Source organism: Hyla sarda, chromosome 9, assembly GCF_029499605.1.
Source record: "Hyla sarda isolate aHylSar1 chromosome 9, aHylSar1.hap1, whole genome shotgun sequence".
NCBI lineage: Eukaryota > Metazoa > Chordata > Amphibia > Anura > Hylidae > Hyla > Hyla sarda.
Genome location: NC_079197.1, coordinates 3,587,687 through 3,604,920, shown reverse-complemented (window position 1 = coordinate 3,604,920; position 17,234 = coordinate 3,587,687). Strand labels below are relative to the sequence as shown.

The 17,234-nt window shown below is 50.0% G+C and overlaps 1 protein-coding gene across 1 annotated transcript; it reads left to right on the top strand.

Moving 5' to 3' along the window:
• The first annotated feature begins 2,564 nt into the window (after positions 1–2,564).
• QRFP (pyroglutamylated RFamide peptide) lies at positions 2,565–14,769 on the top strand. Its single transcript, XM_056540298.1, has 2 exons — positions 2,565–2,692; positions 12,949–14,769. The coding sequence occupies exon 2, from the start codon at positions 12,949–12,951 to the stop codon at positions 13,360–13,362; it is 414 nt and encodes a 137-aa protein (XP_056396273.1). The 5' UTR covers positions 2,565–2,692; the 3' UTR covers positions 13,363–14,769.
• The last annotated feature ends 2,465 nt before the right edge of the window (positions 14,770–17,234 follow it).

Below are 17,234 nucleotides of genomic sequence, written 5' to 3'. Positions count from 1 at the left end.
GGAGAATAGACAAGGGGGCGCTCCCTCCTCCTGGAGAATAGACAAGGGGGCGCTCCCTCCACATGGAGAATAGACAAGGGGGCGCTCCCTCCTCCTGGAGAATAGACAAGGGGGCGCTCCCTCCTCCTGGAGAATAGACAAGGGGGCGCTCCCTCCTCCTGGAGAATAGACAAGGGGGCGCTCTCTCCTCCTGGAGAATAGACAAGGGGGCGCTCCCTCCTCCTGGAGAATAGACAAGGGGGCGCTCCCTCCTCCTGGAGAATAGACAAGGGGGCGCTCCCTCCACATGGAGAATAGACAAGGGGGCGCTCCCTCCTCCTGGAGAATAGACAAGGGGGCGCTCCCTCCTCCTGGAGAATAGACAAGGGGGCGCTCCCTCCTCCTGGAGAATAGACAAGGGGCGCTCCCTCCTCCTGGAGAATAGACAAGGGGGCGCTCCCTCCTCCTGGAGAATAGACAAGGGGGCGCTCCCTCCTCCTCCTGGAGAATAGACAAGGGGGCGCTCCCTCCTCCTCCTGGAGAATAGACAAGGGGGCGCTCCCTCCTCCTGGAGAATAGACAAGGGGGCGCTCCCTCCACATGGAGAATAGACAAGGGGGCGCTCCCTCCACATGGAGAATAGACAAGGGGGCACTCCCTCCACATGGAGAATAGACAAGGGGGCGCTCCCTCCTCCTGGAGAATAGACAAGGGGGCGCTCCCTCCTCCTGGAGAATAGACAAGGGGGCGCTCTCTCCTCCTGGAGAATAGACAAGGGGGTGCTCCCTCCTCCTGGAGAATAGACAAGGGGGCGCTCCCTCCTCCTGGAGAATAGACAAGGGGGCGCTCCCTCCACATGGAGAATAGACAAGGGGGCGCTCCCTCCACATGGAGAATAGACAAGGGGGCGCTCTCTCCTCCTGGAGAATAGACAAGGGGGCGCTCCCTCCTCCCGGAGAATAGACAAGGGGGCGCTCCCTCCTCTTCCTGGAGAATAGACAAGGGGGCGCTCCCTCCTCTTCCTGGAGAATAGACAAGGGGGCGCTCCCTCCTCTTCCTGGAGAATAGACAAGGGGGCGCTCCCTCCTCCTGGAGAATAGACAAGGGGGCGCTCTCTCCTCCTGGAGAATAGACAAGGGGGCGTTCTCTCCTCCTGGAGAATAGACAAGGGGGCGCTCCCTCCTCCCGGAGAATAGACAAGGGGGCGCTCCCTCCTCTTCCTGGAGAATAGACAAGGGGCGCTCCCTCCTCCTGGAGAATAGACAAGGGGGCGCTCCCTCCTCCTGGAGAATAGACAAGGGGGCGCTCCCTCCTCCTGGAGAATAGACAAGGGGCGCTCCCTCCTCCTCCCGGAGAATAGACAAGGGGGCGCTCCCTCCTCCTCCTGGAGAACAGACAAGGGGGCGCTCCCTCCTCCTGGAGAATAGACAAGGGGCGCTCCCTCCTCCTCCCGGAGAATAGACAAGGGAGCGCTCCCTCCTCCTCCCGGAGAATAGACAAGGGGGCGCTCCCTCCTCCTCCTGGAGAATAGACAAGGGGGCGCTCCCTCCTCCTGGAGAATAGACAAGGGGGCGCTCCCTCCACATGGAGAATAGACAAGGGGGCGCTCCCTCCACATGGAGAATAGACAAGGGGGCACTCCCTCCACATGGAGAATAGACAAGGGGGCGCTCCCTCCTCCTGGAGAATAGACAAGGGGGCGCTCCCTCCTCCTGGAGAATAGACAAGGGGGCGCTCCCTCCTCCTGGAGAATAGACAAGGGGGCGCTCTCTCCTCCTGGAGAATAGACAAGGGGGCGCTCCCTCCTCCCGGAGAATAGACAAGGGGGCGCTCCCTCCTCTTCCTGGAGAATAGACAAGGGGGCGCTCCCTCCTCTTCCTGGAGAATAGACAGGGGGGCGCTCCCTCCTCTTCCTGGAGAATAGACAAGGGGGCGCTCTCTCCTCCTGGAGAATAGACAAGGGGGCGCTCTCTCCTCCTGGAGAATAGACAGGGGGGCGCTCCCTCCTCCTGGAGAATAGACAAGGGGGCGCTCCCTCCTCCCGGAGAATAGACAAGGGGGCGCTCCCTCCTCTTCCTGGAGAATAGACAAGGGGGCGCTCCCTCCACATGGAGAATAGACAAGGGGGCGCTCCCTCCTCCTCTTGGGCGGTACCATCTGAGCTATACACAGTGCAGGTAACATGACTCTCAGCTGCGCAGAGTATTTCAGGTGAAGAGCTTTGCTGATCTTGTCGGAGGCGGCAGAGTTCGTAGTGGACGCCGCTTTTCTCCAGCAGTGCAGAGTATTTCAGAAGCGTTGTGCACTGACCCATGATGCTCTGCAGTCACAACCTCCATACATACGATCAGTCCATATAACCAACGGGCGCCTAAGGGTTAAGGCTCACGTTCTAATTATGGGGTCGCGCATGTGCCTGGCAGCTGCCACGACGATGATGAAGATGATGGAGCTAATAAGCGGCTCTTTAGTCTACAATCCCCGATCTTCACATTGTAACGATTTGGAGGCGACCAATCAGCGTCCGCGTGCGTAGTGGTGACCGTAACTATCCTGACCGGCAATGGGATCCCAGCCTGAGGAATGTGGCCCTCTAATTCCCCCTATTAAGGCTCCCCGCGTGACGTCTCCGTTAATCAGGACCCTTATTTATAAGGTGGAGCGAGGGCGCGGGGAACGGTCAGACGTCTGCGGAACCTCCGACCGGTACAAGGTAAGAACCGAAACGCTGAACAAGACGACTCGATACATTGTTGCAGATTCTATCTTCAATCATCAGTGCCCTGAGCTGGTGCAAAACTACAACTCCCAGCATGCCCGGACAGCCGTTGGCTGTCCGGGCATGCTGGGAGTTGTAGTTTTGCAACAGCCGGGAGGTCCAGAGCTTTGAAAGCACTGGTCTAGGCTGCCCGGGCATGCTGGGAGTTGTAGTTTTGCAACAGCCGGAGGCACCCTGGTTGGAAAAAAACTGCTCTAAGGCTAAGGTGTCCAACTTGCGGCCATCCAGCTGTTGCAAGACTACAACTCCCATCATTCCCGGATAATGAATGGCTGTCTGGGCATGATGGGAGTTGTAGTCTTGCAACAGCTGGATGGCTGCAAGGGGGGCACCTTAGCCCAACCAGGGCGCCTCCAGCTGTTGCAAAATTACAACTCCCAGCATGCCCGGACAGCCAACGTATCTCAGGATGAGTCATGCTGCTCTAATGCAGTGTTTTGCAACCAGCGTGCCTCCAGCTGTTGCAAAACTATGACTCCCAGCGTTCCCAGACAGCACACTGGTTGGGAAACACCTAAAACATTCTAAAACCTTTTCAAAAATAGTGAACTTCATGGATATTGTGGTTGTAGTTTAGTGGCCGATCCTGGAGCTCAATACCAAATGACCCGCATAGGCCCAGTGGCCCCAAGAGCTTGCAATCTAGATTGTGCAGCACAGGCATAAACACCACTAGGGAATCTAAAGGACCTGGGGGTCTCCACTGCCAACTGGGACTTGGAGCCCTTTAAGAAGCTTTAGCAGCAGCCTACAGACCCCAGAACGGGCATTATGAGCTTCAGCAAGGTGCCCACTGGTCTGGGACCCCCGGAGGGGCATCTGGGTCAGAAGAGTAAAGACGTTTATATTGTGGAGCAAACATGGAGATCAGAGAACCATGTCGGAGCCTCCGGTTGGAATCGGACCCCAGCACCGCGGCCCCCCCTACAGGATACAATCCCTGGGATAAAGAATGAAAACATTCCGGGTACAGGGTGGAAGAATATTATGAAGATCAGGGTGCCTCCAGCTGTTGCAAAATTACAACTCCCAGCATGCCTGGACAACCGATGGCTGCAGTTGGAGGCTCACTGGTTGGGAAAAAATATGTTTCAGGCAGTGGTCTCCAAACTGCGGACCTCCAGCTGTTGCAAAACTACAACTTCCAGCATGGCCGGACAGTCGTTGGCTGTCCGGGCATTCTGGGAGCTTTAGTTTTCCAACAGCTGGAGGCACAATGGTTGGGAAACACTGGGGTACAGGGCTTTGCTCTTCAGCTGTTTCAAAACTAGAACTCCCAGCATGCCTGAACAGCTGATGGCTGTCCGGACATGCTGGGAGTTGTAGTTTTGCAACATCTGGAGGTCCTTAGTTTGGAGACCACTGGTGTATACCAAGTTTTTCTCAACTAGTGCGCCTCCAGCTGCAGGCTATGGCAGTCTGGGCATGCTGGGAGTTGTAGTTTTGCAACAGTTGGAGGCATTCTGGTTGGGAAACACACTGTACCTAAAAATTTCTCCCAAAATGTTTTTACTCTCCCAAAAATACCATAACATGTTATAGACTAATGGGGGGGGGGGGGAATTGCTGTTCCATATATACCTCCTCCCCCACCCATACATACCCCATATATACCCCTCCCCCCATACATTTCCCATATATACCCCTCCCCCCCATACATACCATGCCGCTCATGTCCCCCCTCTCACAGACTGCCGCTCATGTCCCCTCTCTCATACAGACTGACGCTCATGTCCCCCCCTCTCATACAGACTGCCGCTCATGTCCCCCCTCTCATACAGACTGCCGCTCATGTCCCCCCTCTCATACAGACTGCCGCTCATGTCCCCTCTCTCATACAGACTGCCGCTCATGTCCCCTCTCTCATACAGACTGCCGCTCATGTCCCCTCTCTCATACAGACTGCCGCTCATGTCCCCCCTCTCACAGACTGCAGCTCATGTCCCCCCTCTCGTACAGACTGCCGCTCATGTCCCCCCTCTCGTACAGACTGCCGCTCATGTCCCCCCTCTCCTACAGACTGCCGCTCATGTCCCCCCTCTCCTACAGACTGCCGCTCATGTCCCCCCTCTCCTACAGACTGCCGCTCATGTCCCCCCTCTCGTACAGACTGCCGCTCATGTCCCCCCTCTCGTACAGACTGCCGCTCTTGTCCCCCCTCTAATACAGACTGCCGCACATGTCCCCCCTCTCATACAGGCTGCCGCTCATGTCCCCCCTCTCATACAGGCTGCCGCTCATGTCCCCCCTCTCATACAGACTGCCGCTCATGTCCCCTCTCTCATACAGACTGACGCTCATGTCCCCCCTCTCATACAGGCTGCCGCTCATGTCCCCCCTCTCATACAGACTGCCGCTCATGTCCCCCCTCTCATACAGACTGCCGCTCATGTCCCCCCTCTCATACAGACTGCCGCTCATGTCCCCCCTCATAGACTGCCGCTCATGTCCCCTCTCTCATACAGACTGCCGCTCATGTCCCCCCTCATAGACTGCCGCTCATGTTCCCCCTCTCACAGACTGCCCCTCATGTCCCCTCTCTCATACAGACTGCCGCTCATGTCCCCCCTCATACAGACTGCCGCTCATGTCCCCCCTCATACAGACTGCCGCTCATGTCCCCTCTCACAGACTGCCGCTCATGCCCCCTCTCTCATACAGACTGCCGCTCATGTCCCCCTCTCATACAGACTGCCGCTCATGTTCCCCCTCTCACAGACTGCCGCTCATGTTCCCCCTCTCACAGACTGCCGCTCATGTTCCCCCTCTCACAGACTGCCACTCATGTTCCCCCTCTCACAGACTGCCGCTCATGTTCCCCCTCTCACAGACTGCCGCTCATGTCCCCCCTCTCACAGACTGCCGCTCATGTCCCCCCTCTCACAGACTGCCGCTCATGTCCCCCCTCTCACAGACTGCCACTCATGTCCCCTCTCTCATACAGACTGCCCCTCATGTCCCCTCTCTCATACAGACTGCCGCTCATGTCCCCTCTCTCATACAGACTGCCGCTCATGTCCCCCCTCTCATACAGACTGCCGCTCATGTCCCCTCTCTCATACAGACTGCCGCTCATGTCCCCTCTCTCATACAGACTGCCGCTCATGTCCCCTCTCTCATACAGACTGCCGCTCAGGTCCCCCCTCTCACAGACTGCTGCAGCCTCCTGTGCAACAAGAATGACTATTTATTCCACTCTCTCTCCCCCTAACCTTTAGTCATGGTGTGCGCTGTGACCCTGGCTGCGACACTATTGAGGAAAAGTTGCTCAATACCAACCTATAATAATTTTGTGTCTTGAAAATCCCTTGTATACGGTTACATTCTGCCCGTAGCCACCACTAGGGGGAGCTCACTGCATACAGCCTGTGCATTAAACTTAAATGGGCACTGTCTGATACAAAAACATTTCATATGTTGTAAAGCTTGTATAACCAATAGGTTTTGCAATTGCTTTCATTAGAACATTTTCAGTATTTCATACAAAACAATACAGTCAAACAACTGCCCCCCCTGCCTGCTTGGAGACATACTAGTCCTGCTGTGTCCATGCATCATCACCTATGTCATGGACACACTTCCTTGATTGACAGCTGTGAGCACAGGGCTCCTCCCACTGTCAGCTTGTGTCCCGCTACTGTCAGTGAGGACATGCTGGGAGTTGTAGTTTTGCTAATGCTAGAGGAGATGTGAGCAGACAGCATACTGAGGGAGGGGGCGGAGACCTGCAGTGAGGCCACGCCCCCTCCCTTTGAGAGGAATTCAGACTAGTGAGCTAAATTAAAAGTGTAATAAAAAAATAAATAAAGCTGCGAGACACATAGAAATTACATGTACATGGTCAGGATTAGGTTCTGAGGGATATTAAAAGAAATGTTTTTTGTTGGATCTGACGGGTGCGATTTAATGCAGGAAGCTTCCCCCTAGTGGTGGCTGCCTGTCTGTATCAAAATAATAATGATATTAACCCTTTCTAGACACTAAGGGTTCTCACCTGTCATTGTGCTCAATAGTATCCGCTTTATGCTCATCTTGTTTTGAGGAGATTTTATGATTTTGATGAATATGTGCAGGATATAGTGGATTGTAGTGCACCCCCCCCCCCAGACTCCTCTATATGTGCAGGATATAGTGGATTGTAGTGCACCCCCCCCCCCCCCCCAGACTCCTCTATATGTGCAGGATATAGTGGATTGTAGTGCACCCCCCCCCCCCCCCAGACTCCTCTATATGTGCAGGATATAGTGGATTGTAGTGCACCCCCCCCCCCCCCCGACTCCTCTATATGTGCAGGATATAGTGGATTGTAGTGCACCCCCCCTGACTCCTCTATATGTGCAGGATATAGTGGATTGTAGTGCACCCCCCCCCCCCCCAGACTCCTCTATATGTGCAGGATATAGTGGATTGTAGTGCACCCCCTCCCCCAGACTCCTCTATATGTGCAGGATATAGTGGATTGTAGTGCACGCCACCCCCCCCCCCCCCCCCCCGACTCCTCTATATGTGCAGGATATAGTGGATTGTAGTGCACCCCCCCTGACTCCTCTATATGTGCAGGATATAGTGGATTGTAGTGCACCCCCTCCCCCAGACTCCTCTATATGTGCAGGATATAGTGGATTATAGTGCACCCCCTCCCCCAGACTCCTCTATATGTGCAGGTGTAGTGGATTGTAGTGCACCCCCCCCCCCCCCCCCGACTCCTCTATATGTGCAGGATATAGTTGATTGTAGTGCACCCCCCCCCCCCTCAACTCCTTTATATGTGCAGGTGCAATGGATTGTAGTGCACCCCCCCCCCCCAACTCCTCTATATGTGCAGGTGTAGTGGATTGTAGTGCACCTCCCCCCCCCCGACTCCTCTATATGTGCAGGATATAGTGGATTGTAGTGCACCCCCCCCCCCCCCGACTCCTCTATATGTGCAGGATATAGTGGATTGTAGTGCACCCCCCCCCCAGACTCCTCTATATGTGCAGGATATAGTGGATTGTAGTGCACCCCCCCCCCCCCCGACTCCTCTATATGTGCAGGATATAGTGGATTGTAGTGCACCCCCCCTGACTCCTCTATATGTGCAGGTGTAGTGGATTGTAGTGCCCCCCCCCCCCTGACTCCTCTATATGTGCAGGTGTAGTGGATTGTAGTGCACCCCCCCCCCCTGACTCCTCTATATGTGCAGGATATAGTGGATTGTATTGCACCCCCCCTGACTCCTCTATATGTGCAGGTGTAGTGGATTGTAGTGCACCCCCCCCTGACTCCTCTATACGTGCAGGTTATAGTGGATTGTAGTGCACCCCCCCCCCCCCCTGACTCCTCTATATGTGCAGGTGTAGTGGATTGTAGTGCACCCCCCCTGACTCCTCTATATGTGCAGGTGTAGTGGATTGTAGTGCACCCCCCCTGACTCCTCTATATGTGCAGGTGTAGTGGATTGTAGTGCACCCCCCCACCCCCCCCCTGACTCCTCTATATGTGCAGGTGTAGTGGATTGTAGTGCACCCCCCCTGACTCCTCTATATGTGCAGGTGTAGTGGATTGTAGTGCACCCCCCTGACTCCTCTATATGTGCAGGTGAAGTGGATTGTAGTGCACCCCCCCCCCCCCTCCAGCTCTAATTAATATGATAATGTAAATCTAATATTGCCGGCTCTGCCTGGATCTTCCTGAGAATATAGTTACTCTGTTCTTATATCTAAAATCAATATCCTAATGAAGTGTACGCGGCAGCTCCAGGCCAAGTCGCTCAATCCCCCGACACTGCGCTACCTCACCGGGAATTATTATTCTGCAATCTAATGCATTAAACAGATCCATTACCAGCGAGCGGGCGAAAGACGCTTACTTGTTTATTCCCCCAGATTCCTCCAAGACGCAGATCAGGACTGTCTGTTCTATAACGTCTGCGCAACTAACTCTGCATTATTCATTATTTTAAAACTTGGGTAAAAAGAGAAAAAATATATTTTTTTTAATTTTATTATAATTTCTTTTAGTAGTTATACTGGATTTTATATATTTTTGTTCATTTTCCTTTATTTTTTATTTTTGATTAATATAGAATTTTTTTAAATAATTTTCTTCAACTTTTTATGTCATATTTTATTGTATTTAATAATTTTTACTGGACATTTGTATTTCTTGTTCTGGATAGTTTTCAGCATTTATTTTTATAAATGTACCGTAAGTATTTTTATATTTAAAATTTAATTTGTTGTATTTTTCACAATTTTTTTTCACTATTTTTCATAGCACATTATTATTATTATTATTTGTATCCACTTTTTGGTCCTAATGGACTGTAGTTTTTTTCCCTGTCGATTATATATATAGGTTATATTTAAAATTCTATCGTTTATTTTTACAGATGTTAAACCTTACAGGTTTTTGTAGTATGTTAATATTTAATTTACAGAATTTTTACACTTTTTTTTGCTTTTTATTTTAACTAGCTATTTAATATCATTTCTTTCATATATTCTATATTTATTATATAATTTAATTTCTCACATTCATTAACTTCTTATATTTATTATATAATATGATTTATTACTGGATTTATAATTTTTTTAAATGTTGCATTAAAAAAAGAAAAAACTCCTGACCACCCAAAATTGCATTTAAAAAGTGTTCTGCAGGAGAAATGGTGCAAATCTGTAAAGAGAATCTGGTCTGGATAAGGGGGTGTTTTTTTTGGGGGGGGGAGGGGGGGGGGGTAATTTTTCATGTTTATCTTATTTCTAAATATAAATAGATTTTCTTTCCTTGCATATTAAGCTTTTTTTTAATTCATTTATTTTTTTACCGTTACACTGCAGTATTTGGCAAAATTAAATGTTTTTAATTAGTTTAATTTACAAATGTATCGAATTTTCTGTATTATTTTTTTGTGTATTGTTTAAAGCAAATTTATTTTATTTGTAATATTTTTTATTTATTACATAATATTACACTGAAATAAATAAATCTATATATTATTTTTAAGATTATTTTTTCCTTTACAGATCCAGCTAAAAGGGCTAGAAAAGTAGTGATTATTAATTTGGCATCTTTGGCGCAGACGCCTGTATGTAGATGTAGGTGGAGATCCCTCGATGTAAGGTTAATAGCCCAGAGCGGGGTGAGACGCTCGTCTCCACATCTATCAGACATTTATTGATAAGCGGCGCTCAGATTTTTGCTGACAACAAATAACCCAGCGGGTCTCCTGTCCAGTATTTAAAGGGTCACTCCACCCGGATATCATCTGTACAGACACAAAATCCCAGACCCTGATAGGACAGATGAATTTGTTCTATTTACTAGGGTTATCAAGGATTACAAAAGCTCAGGTGCTTCCTCATAGAAACAGCGCCTCACCTGTCCCCAGGTTGTATGTGGTATTACAACTCATTCGTTTCAATGCCACTAAGCTGCAATACCAAACAGTTTCAATGCCACTAAGCTGCAATACCAAACAGAACCTGAGGACAGGGGTGGCGCTGTTTCTGGGAAAATGCAGGTGTGTTTTCTTTTAATCCTAGATAAATTTGGGGAGGAGAGGTTTCAGGGTCCTTTCCTATAAGACGTTGGTGTTGGAATATTTGGGGCTCCCCTGTATACCTGAGTGGTCTATTCCATGTACTTTGTCCCCCAATATTGATATAATCTCCTCCACCATGCTGCGTGAAGTTGGGGAAAGGGGAGGAACCCGCATAGTCCATGGTTTCCAAACTGTGGACCGCCAGATGGTGAAACACTACAACTCCCAGCATGCCCACGGCTGTCACGCCCCCTCCCATAGACTTGCATTGAGGGGGCGTGGCCGTGACATTACGAGCGGGGCGTGGCCGTGACATCCCGAACCTCCACCCTGCATCGCCAGTCATCCGGCACAGAGCGAAGTTCACTCCATACACGAATATCTGGGGTGCCGTAGCGAAGATTGCAGGGGTCCCCAGCGGTGGGACCCCGGCGATCAGACATCTTATCCCCTATACAAAGGATAGGGGATAGGATGTCTAGGGGTGGAGTACCCCTTTAAGGGATTAACAAGTAGCAATGGGCAGAGGTAAAGATGGATGTTCCCGTTCACTGACAGCAAGCAGATACAGTATCTTCAGGGGGGAGAATTTTAAGCATAAAGTCTATGAGAAATCTGCAGAAGTTTTCGCAACATAATGATTAACCAGAAGTAATTATTGTGCCAAGGGGGCGGAGCATGACACAGGGTTAGTCTGTCGGGCCCGCCCCCCAACACCGGACATATTGCACTGTAATAGATCTGCCTGGAGTGCCCCTTTAAAGGGGTACTCCCATGGAAAACTTTTTATTTTTTTAAATCAACGTGCCAGAAAGTTAAACAGATTTGTAAATTACTTCTATTAAAGAAATCTTAATCCTTCCAGTACTTATTAGCGGCTGTATACTACAGAGGAAATGCTTTTCTTTTTGGATTTCTCTTCTGTCACGACCACAGTGCTCTCTGCTGACCTCTGTTGTCCATTTTAGGAGATATTTTCTCCTGCTCTGGACAGTTCCTAAAATGGACAGCAGAGGTCAGCAGAGAGCACTGTGGTCGTGACAGAAGAGAAATCCAAAAAGAAAAGCATTTCCTCTGTAGTATACAGCCCCTAAAAAGTACTGGAAGGATTAAGATTTTTTAATAGAAGTAATTTATAAATCTGGCACCAGTTGATCTAAAAAAAAAAAAAAACTGTTTTCCACCGGAGTACCCCTTTAACTGTCAGTCACCGAGCTCCCGGGATGCAGATTATTGTGAATTATTTGAAGCCGTTTTCGCTGAGTTGCACAGAACAAGGACACAATGTATCACGTCTGATAAAGAGAAACCCCGCAGGTATTAGCATAGTGTGGAGTCATCCGCTGCTCATAATGATTTATCTAGGGTTAGGAGACAACAAGGAGCACGGGATAGCAATACATCTGTGGTAGAACTACAACTCCCAGCATGCCCTGACAGCCAACAGGCTAAAAGATCTGGTAACGAGCCCTATAAATGCCCCAATAGTCTTCTGTAGACCGCACTCGCTCCATTCATTTCTATGGGAGATGCCCGAGTGCGTGTGCTGTACATTACATGGGCTCCTTAATGACAAATGGGTCCGGGGGGCCCCAGCGGTCGGCTAATTATAATTTTTCATGTGGATAGGGGATAAGTTAGTTTTGGCTGCAGTTCTTTAAAGGGGTACTCCGCCTCTAGACATCTTATCCTCTATCCAAAACGTAGGGTATAAGATGTCTGATTGTGGGGGGTCCCTGCTGCTGGGGACCCCCACGATCTCTGTTCTGCATCTGGCGTTTGTTTAGAGCGTCAGGTGCAGCGCTGGAGGCTCAAGATGTCACGGACACGCCCCCTCAATGCAAGTCTATGGGAGGGGGCGTGACCTTGTCACGCCCCCTCCCATAGACTTGCATTGAGGGGGCATGGCCTTGATGTCACGAGCCTCTCCCCCGCATCACCAATCATCCAGCAGAGAGCGATGTTTGCCGAGACCCCCGCCAGCAGACATCTTCTCCCCGATCCTTTGGACAGGGGATAAGATGTCTAGGGGCGGAGTACCCCTTTAAGGCGACATCCTCCATACTGGAGTCTCAAGCAGCAGCGTGTGCAGCTATAAGAACTGAGGACCCCCGGGGGTCTCCTGTCACCACACACTACTGAAGCTCCAGCCCCCGCTTCATGTTTCAGGGTTAATTACAATTACCACAAGTTCCTGTAATAGCCGAAGGGCCTGGATACAGCTGGGGGCACTTACTTCTGAAATATGAAGGCTGTCGGGCATGCTGGGAGTTGTAGTTTTCATCAGCTGGAGGCACCCTCGTTGGGAAACACTGCTCTAAAGTTCTAATGTATCTAATTTTATCTAGTCTGATACTGTCTCTTGTGCAATTGTATCTAATCCTATCATGTGTGATACTGTCTGCTGAGTTAGTGTATCTAAGCCTGTCACCTGATACATTGTACCTAATTTCACCATAATGTATCTAATCCTATCATGTGTGATACTGTCTGCTCAGTCACTTTTCCTAATTCCATCATATGTGATACGGTTTGCTGAGTTAGTGTATCCAAGCCTGTCACCTGATACACTGTACCTAACTCCACCATAATGTATCTAAGCTTGTCACATACGATACCACTGTATTTAATCCTATCATGTGATGCTTCCTGTCCCTTCTAGATGCGCGGAGCACACAGCGTTTCCATCCTGCTCTTCCTAGTTTTGGGGTTCAGCTGTAGCCTGCAGACCATCATGGGGGACCACGTCCCGTGGGAAAGGATCCGCTTATGGCAGCTCCTCCGTGATGGGGATGAAGATCTTCCTAGGCCCCTCCTACAACTTGGGGGCCCCAGAGATAAGAAGTCAACAGACCCCGCCTCCCTGTTCAGCGTAGCCAAGGAGCTGCAAGGCTTCGGGAAGGAGCGGGCCGGGTTCCGTTTTAGGTTCGGGAGGAGAGAGGAAGGGAACGAAGTGGAAAATCCGGAGCCAGAACTGGAGGAGCGAAGCGCCACCGCCCTGGGATCTCTCGCCGAGGAACTGAATGGATACAACCGGAAGAAAGGCGGCTTCAGCTTCCGATTTGGAAGGCGATAGGTCACGTTTTGCGCCCCCCCCCCCCCCCCCGCCCCCTTTATAAATCAGTTTTCTATCTCCTTGATAATCTCTCCTGAGCCTTCAGCGTAAAAGTCACCGGCTGAGAGCGAAGCGCAAACAGCGGCGTCATCCTGAAACTTCAACATCTCAGCAAACAACGGCACGAAGCGAACGCAAACAAGTCGATAACTTATTCTGTAGCAAACACAAAAAGGGCAAAAAAACACAGAAAACAAGACGAACTCTGCGCTCTCTTCTTACTAAAGATTATTAGGAATTTAAATGGGTAGTACATTTTTATAATTTTTTTTTTTTTTAAAGGGGGGGGGGGGTCATAAACAAGCTACTAAAATAATAGCGATGACTAAAAGGCAAACTCCAGTCAAAAAATATATATATAGCTCCTCCCCTGCTTACCCTTTTAACTGGGACAAGTTTCACATTTTAGACTCCACCCACTTATATTTAGTTGGCAGTTGTCATGTGACCACTAACCTCCACCCCCCAAAGAGCAGGAAAAAAAAATTAGGGCAGATTTTAAAGAGAATCTGACACCCTGTTCGCCCGCACTAAACCCAATGAACTATAGTGCCGTTAAACAGCTTTACAAAGAGGGCTCACTTACTGGAAGCCAATCAGTGTACGCAGAGTTCAGGCACTGTAACCTTCAGCTACATGGCGCAATGGAGGCGGGGAGCCAACTCTCCCAGCTCATCTGTCTCCTCCATATACCCCCCTACATTAATATGCTAATGAATGCTCAACTGCGGCATTGATCGGGCCGATGGGAGAACATGGAGGAGACAGGGGAGCTGGGTGAGCCAGCTCCCTGCCTCTATTGCCCAATGCAGCAGTGTCAGATTCTCTTTAAAGCACAATCATTGGGGAGGGGGGGGGGGGGTTCATGACTGGAGTTTCCCTTTACCATCCAGCCACAGCACAGCCATGAACATTTCGGAGAAGAGATGCAACAATGTATCATCAGATATTACTTCTTTTATAAGAGATTTTTTTCTTTTGTATCTTGTTATTCAGAATTATATGGTCGTTTATGTTAAAGCAGCGCGATGTCTTGTGTTTTGTCCAGTGTCTTATGGAGCAGCAGAAGGAGGAGGGTGGGGGAGTCCTGATGGTCCCTATGACCTATCAAAAACCCAACTAGGGTGCCTCCAGCTGTTGCAAAACTACAACACCCAGCATACCCGGACAGCCGTTGGTTGTCCGGGCACGCTGGGAGTTGTAGTTTTGCAACAGCTGAAGGTGCCTTTGTTGAAAAACACTGTCTTATACACATCAACACTCAGTGGGATGAGATATCGGTGCATACACAGTCACCTCAGATCATGGACACCTTTGCACTGAAAATAATTTTTATTGTTAACTTACTTCCTAAATGCTAAATTAAAGCGACTTTCTAACTCGTCTTCATTAAAAAAAAAAAAAAAAAAATCTCCTGCCGTTGTGCTGCTGTTCAGTCTGTATTCACTCAATTTTCTTTGTAGAAGCAGGAAGCTAGGAGAGTGTGCAAAGATAGAAAGCACCCAAGTCTTCAGGGAGGGCAGATCACACAGGCTGTACTGCATCAGTGTAGAGGAGAGCACAGGGCACCAGTGCTGAATTTACCAATCTTTGTGTTCTCTGGCAAATGCCAAACGTCCTGCACGGTGTTGGGCTGTAAGCACAACCCCCACCTGTGGACGTCGGCCCCTCATGGAGTCTGTTTCTGACCGTTTGAGTGGACACATGCACATTTGTGGCCTGCTGGAGGTCATTTTGCAGGGCTCTGGCAGTGCTCCTCTTTGCACAAAGGCGGAGGTAGCGGTCCTGCTGCTGGGTTGTTGCCCTCCTATGGCCTCCTCCACGTCTCCTGATGTACTGGCCTGTCTCCTGGTAGCGCCTCCATGCTCTGGACACTACGCTGACAGACACAGCAAACCTTCTTGCCACAGCTCGCATTGATGTGCCATCCTGGATGAGCTGCACTACCTGAGCTACTTGTGTGGGTAGTAGACTCCGTCTCATGCTACCACTAGAGTGAAAGCACCGCCAGCATTCAAAAGTGACCAAAACATCAGCCAGGAAGCATAGGAACTGAGAAGTGGTCTGTGGTCACCACCTGCAGAATCACTCCTTTATTGGTAGTGTCTTGCTAATTGCCTATGATTTCCACGTGTTGTCTGTTCCATGTGAAATTGATAGTCAATCAGTGTTCTTCCTGAGTGGACAGTGGGATCTCACACAAGTGCCAGTGACTTGGAGTTACATTGTGTTGTTTGTTCCCTTTATTATTTTGGGCAGTGTATGTACAGTGTCGGCCTCCAGCAGACTCTCCCCAGTCGGGGTCACAGGCTCGGCAGCCTCACTCAGGATCAGGTCACGTACATTTCAGGATTTGCCGTCATCTGCAGCATTTTGCTCTGGACCATATTAACGTCTCAGAACGCAGAGGTTTATGTGTCTCTAAGGTCTCTCTGCAAAATGCTGCCATATGGCGGTGGAGACGGAAGCGGTGCCCGGCCGGTGCTAAACTATCATTACACTCCGATGTAGAGAAGTATCAGATCCTCACTGCAGGATAATAGTGATATCTTGGGTTGAGAGAACTTACAGTAAATTGGCTCGTATGGAACCTCGCAGCTCTGTTGTTGATTACTTTAGTCTGCGTAAATTATTTCAAGGGGTACTCCGGCCCCAAGAAATCTTATAAGATGTCTGATCATGGGGGCACCGCCGCTGGGGACCCTCGCAATCTAGCATTCAGCACCCACCTGTAAGCACTGCAGGAAGCGCTGGAGGCTCTCAGTCTTATGCCTCCCGACCACGGGGGCGGAGTATCGTGACGTCACAACTCCGCCCCGTGTGACGTCACGCCCCTCTCCCTCAATGCAAGTCTATGGGAGGGTGATGTCACGCCCCCTACCATAGACTTGCATTGAGGGGGCGGGGTGTGATGTCACACAGGGGCGGAGTTGTGACATCATGATACTCCGTCCCCATGGTCGGGAGGCATAAGATCTTCGGATAGGGGATAAGATGTCTTGGGGCCAGAGTACCCCTTTCAGCTTTGGGCTCTAGTTGCCTGGAAAAGTCCGGGATGACAGTCCTAGGTCTGTATCCACCTTTTCCAGGCAACTGGAGTCCTTGGAAAGCTGAACTAATTTTCGCAGACTAAAGTAATTAACGGCTGAGCTGTGAGGTTCGCTACGAGACAATTTACTGTAAATTCGCTCAACTCTAGTGATATCTGCTCGGGGAGGGCCCGCTGCTGTGGAGGCCATAAGTGTCGTCACCAGCGCCCGCATAGATCCTCATCCGCTCCCATACAAGTCCTCACCGGCCCCCACATAGGGCGCCACCTGAACCCACATTGGGCATCACCAAGGTTTCTCAGAATCCTGAAATGTGGTCAGACAAAATTTACTACATCCCTTCCTCTTATAGGACTCTGTGTCCGGGCCAAGGAGTTATACAGGAGCCTAAAAATATGGCGTGACCACTGTGGGGAGTGCGGGAGCAATAACACCACAGACAGAGGAGAACTGGTGCAAACATCATTTCCATCCCCATCATCCTGTAACAATCCCTTTATAGTGAATACAATACCAGAATGACACCCAATGACATCTGTGAGGAATAAGTGGTAACTCCAATATAATGGCGGACATTAGTGGGGTCCCCGACCTGTGCAGTGATTACTCAAACAATGACTCTGGCTGCGAATCCTCCATCTTTATTGAGCGGTGATGTGAAGAGGTCGGAGGCGGTAATTATATGTATATAAGGTAAGTCCATTAGTGGCTGCTGTGATGAACGTTACCTTTGTGCCCCACGACAGTAATGTAGTATATATTAATAACCCCCTAGAGGCTGAC

Excerpts from the sequence above, each read along its gene's own strand:
- QRFP (XM_056540298.1), top strand. The coding sequence starts at position 12,949 with ATGCGCGGAGCACACAGCGTTTCCATCCTGCTCTTCCTAGTTTTGGGG.